At 46.2% G+C, this 4,211-nt stretch overlaps 1 protein-coding gene across 1 annotated transcript in view; it reads right to left on the reverse strand.

The window, feature by feature from the left end:
• The window catches only part of DOCK3 (dedicator of cytokinesis 3), a gene marked incomplete at its 5' end in the record, with an annotated part of 55,516 nt that overhangs the window by 48,422 nt on the left and 2,883 nt on the right, over window positions 1-4,211 (reverse strand). The window contains 3 exons of the mRNA XM_010158707.1: window positions 101-247; window positions 1,178-1,305; window positions 3,037-3,229. Of these exons, the coding sequence (XP_010157009.1) occupies window positions 101-247; window positions 1,178-1,305; window positions 3,037-3,229 (468 nt within the window). The remainder of the gene's footprint in view (window positions 1-100; window positions 248-1,177; window positions 1,306-3,036; window positions 3,230-4,211) is intronic.

Here is a 4,211-nt window from a genome sequence, read left to right on the forward strand (position 1 = left end):
TATTCATGCAGCAGAGATGATAATGAGGTGCTGGTGGTGGTGAGGGACTGAACCAAAGGTTAGAGAAGCAGGAAATAGAAACTGATTGTTAGTTACTAACAGTGATTTCTGCTGTGCACTGCGGGCAACGCTGCCCTCTTACCGCCTCCTGAGACTGCGATTTACTCATGATTGTAAGCAGAGTTTGTAAAAGCACATCCAGGAGGCTCTCCACCATCATCTCAACCTCCTCCACGACATCGCCCTCCTACAGTAAAGCGGTGAGCAAACAGAGAGTTAGAAACTGGAGAGAACGGAATGGGCAAAGAGTCAGCCACACCACAAACTGGTTTTGATAGAGAGCTCCGAAACTGGTTCAAAGCAGCACAATCCAATTCCTCATCGGCGCCAGTGTATGTGTTACCTGTCAGTCTCTGATGGAAACTGGCTCACAGCCCTAAAGGTAAATCTATAATCAAAGGTCTGCATACGCTCTAGAACACAGCGGGATGAAATGATGCTGAGGAACCTTCATTCCATGGCAGTGCTATTTTAGCTTATTACCATGACACATTCCATCTCATCCCTTTCACACAGACCTGTAACTTGTAAGTGGAAATACACATCGATTGGAGTTATATTTGGCACCACGAGCTTCCTCCTTTAGAGTCAGGTGGGGAAACTCACCACCCTCTGTGAGCATTGCTTTTAAATGATCAAGTTACCGTTTGAGATCAGAGTATTAGGATCATCCAAGCTGGATGCTTAAACTCAGCAGCAATTTCCAGAAGTAAGTGGGATTTCAGCGACTGGATAATTTCACGGTATTCTCTTAACACGAATCACAAAGTGCTATTTACTCTCTTGCAGAACTACAAGCCCTAGGGCTGCGCAGAGCTTTTAACCTCCACTGACATCAAAGTTCTGGGCTTGAGTGAAGAAAATTAAACAGTGTCAAACCTGGTAAATGCGTATGCTTTTTTTTCCCCCTCCTAAGCGCAAGAACAGTGTGTAATGAGACTGCTCTGAGTCAGACCCACACAAGCAGACCCTCATTTCAGATGGTTTAGCAGAATTTTGTTTGTAAAACAATCTTTGAAAAAACAGAATAAACTTATAAAAATCCCTCAGTTATCATTTTACTACATCAGTGGTGCGATTAGCAATAAAATAAAAAAGAAATCCAGCAGCAAATTACCAAAGAGCTGGTCTTGATTATGGAGAAGATACTACTGAGGATCCCAGAGCAGATAAGCAGCTCCTTCTGCTGTCGTAGGTGAAGGTGAATGTGGTGAAGAACCACAGGTAGCAGGATGCGCCGGGATTCTGAAAGAAGGAAAACCAGCCAGAAGAAAATTCAATTTTAACCATCCCAGCCAGCAGCCTTTTGGCACCCAAAACAGCCTACAGATACACAGTATGCTTGAGTAACTGGTGCAGCTTGTAGTACCCTACACTTCCAAGAATCTCAGGATGACAGCACACCTAGTCTCAGAAGTTCAAACGCAGTACACGCATGTCCCCAACAGCGACTCAGCTTGGAAACAGGCGGTGAACCGACACTTTCTAATGCTGATGTCTGTTGTGCAAACCCTCCCTCACTTCCAGCTCTACTGTCACAGCTAACACAGCTTCTCCAGCACACGCCTCTTGGAAACTGGCTGGTTCTTCTTCTAGCTGGCTTGTGAACCTCCATCCCATCCGAGACGGGAGAGCAGGTGGCAGCTGCAGAAACCAGTAGCCAAAACAGGGTCAGGGGGAAGAGACGGGACAGGATGTCAGCAAGCGGGCTGATAGGAGAGAGGGAAGCAAAACAAGCCATCACCATGTGGGAGGCCTGAACAAGAGAGTCCATCTTCATTTAACTGCCAGACCTGAAGAACAGGTGGGCAGGCAAAAGGTGACATGGAAAACTAGATTCATCTTCCCAGGGGCAGAGAGGATGTGGGAGATGGTTGACTTGGGAGCATCAGGTCCTGCTTCCATGGGAAGCAACAGGACAGGGCTCTACCACTGCGCTGGGTGGAAAATGTGGCAGGTGTCCTGTCATAGCTGCCTGAGCGCTGAGCTTTGATGCTGTAGCGGTGTCACGGTGCTGTGCAGCAGCTGAACGCATCATTAGTTGCCGGTGGCATTGTAAAGGAGAAATGTAGGTTAATGGGAAGGACTAAAGCCCTGGGCCCTGTGGGTAAAGTTAAACCTAGCTTTAGTGAGAAGACAGAAGAGGCTTTTGCCCATAAGCTGGCACCCACCAAGAGAAATGGTTTTTACCAATTGGTTCAAAACACTATAATTAGGTAAAATTCACTGTCTGTTTCACAGCCATCTTTGGGCTGATCTACTCGTTCTCTACACTCTCTTGTATGTTTTGAGATGAATTTCAAATTTAAGGAAACAAATGTTTATAAACAATTACAGTGGAGAGTTTAAACACGATTCTGTGTCATTGTTCTCACCTTGCAGTGAGTAGAACAATTTGAGTGCACTATCTTGAGATCCTCACTACAGGGAAGATAAGCCCAATGGTGCTTTTATCTCCCACTATTACCTTCTTAACTTCTTTCAGACCTTTATGTATGAAATAGACTCACAATCTTCAACCCTTCTTCATTCAATTAATTCTTTAAGATGACTGGTGTGCTGAGCTGAAGAAATATTAGAGTTGTAATGCAATGATTAACATAATTTAAGAAGAACGTGGTGGGTTTCTCACATAACTTGATCTCCCTGTTTCTCTTCCTCAGACCCTGAGCTTGCTGGGAAGGGAGGTTACCTTCCTGAGCAGGACAGCAACAGAAGAGTAGTACCAAGGATCCAGTGACAGTCGGCAGTTTCGGTAAGGTGACTTATTAATGTACCTGTTTTTATCAACCTTTAGTAACTACAACTTATGCATAATGGATTGATAAACGCTTCCTGCCATAGGGCAGCGTACATATATTCACTGCGGGTCCTCCATAACAGCGATGCTGCCAAGATAAAGAATTACCGAGCAAAAGAAATGCACCACGTCCCTACTCCTGGCAGCAAGACGGAGCCTCAGATACTGCTCTCTACCTGAGAAGGAGAAGAGGCGGCTGTCGACAGTGCGTGCGATAGACTGCAGCTTAACAACATCCATGGACTGCCCGATGTGCACGGTGCTGGGCATGCTGCCCAGAGTGCCCCGCACGAACTCTGCTACTTCCTGCACCGTGAACATCTGCAACAGCTCGTCGAAGATGGCGGGGAAGGAGTTCAGCAAAGCAGCCTGGAAAAGGAAACGAAGAAGCTGAAAACGCTGAATTCTGCAAGCACAGCGAAACGCAGGGAAACAGAAACAAGGGTAACACTGAACTGAGGGTCTGTGAAAAGCTGCTGAATAGTGCGCTATGGCCGGTGACGGTGTCTTGTGCTTCCTAAAGTTCACAAATCACACCTCGTGTATAAAAATCAAGCGCTGCTGCAATGCTAGGTCTTAGGATAAGCTGAGTACTGTAGAGCTTCGAAAGGCTGTATTTGAGGAGACAGCTTATAAACTGGAAAAAAATTGAGGTAGCAGAGAACAGAAAACAGTCCATTTTTCTTGATTTACTCCTTCAATAAATACAAAACTTGGTTCTGATTAGAGAGTTCCATACCGTTTTTTGTACTGAGCAACTACCTAAGACAGTTAAAACTCATCAGAAGATATTCCGAAGTAAAGGACATCCTGACAGACCCTTAGCCATGGCAGCAGCACAGTCATGGGACATCGCAGTATTTCTGTGACAGGGGTGGGGTGCGACTTTGTGTGAAGGAGGCATCACGTCGTGCAAATAGGTGTGCACGTGATTCTTGCAATAACAGACATTTCCAGTAAGCTGGAGCTATCCTTGAAGGTGTTTCTTAAAGTGCAGAAACAGTATCAGCACAACAACAAAACCCAAACTCTTCATCTCTTATTTCACACTTTTTCCATCATTTCCTCCGTAACCGTAGGGAACCCCATGCATCGCCCTGCCCCAAAGTCCCACAGACTTGGTGTCGTACCTACCAACTGCCACACACCTCCCATGCTTTAAAATTCTTCTCTTTCTTCCCCCACAGCCTACCTCAGGCCCATTCCTCAGCGTACCTACCTATAATCCTAGGGGGTGGCTTTCCCGAATTGCTGCATCGTCCACTTGACTCAGCAGCCACCCAGCTCAGCCACAGCCCCCACCGTGCACGTTCCCCTCGGCTACTTCCTAAGCTCTCCACACAAACCACAC

The sequence above is a fragment of the Eurypyga helias genome, unplaced genomic scaffold (assembly GCF_000690775.1).
Source record: "Eurypyga helias isolate BGI_N326 unplaced genomic scaffold, ASM69077v1 scaffold31480, whole genome shotgun sequence".
Taxonomy (NCBI): domain Eukaryota; kingdom Metazoa; phylum Chordata; class Aves; order Eurypygiformes; family Eurypygidae; genus Eurypyga; species Eurypyga helias.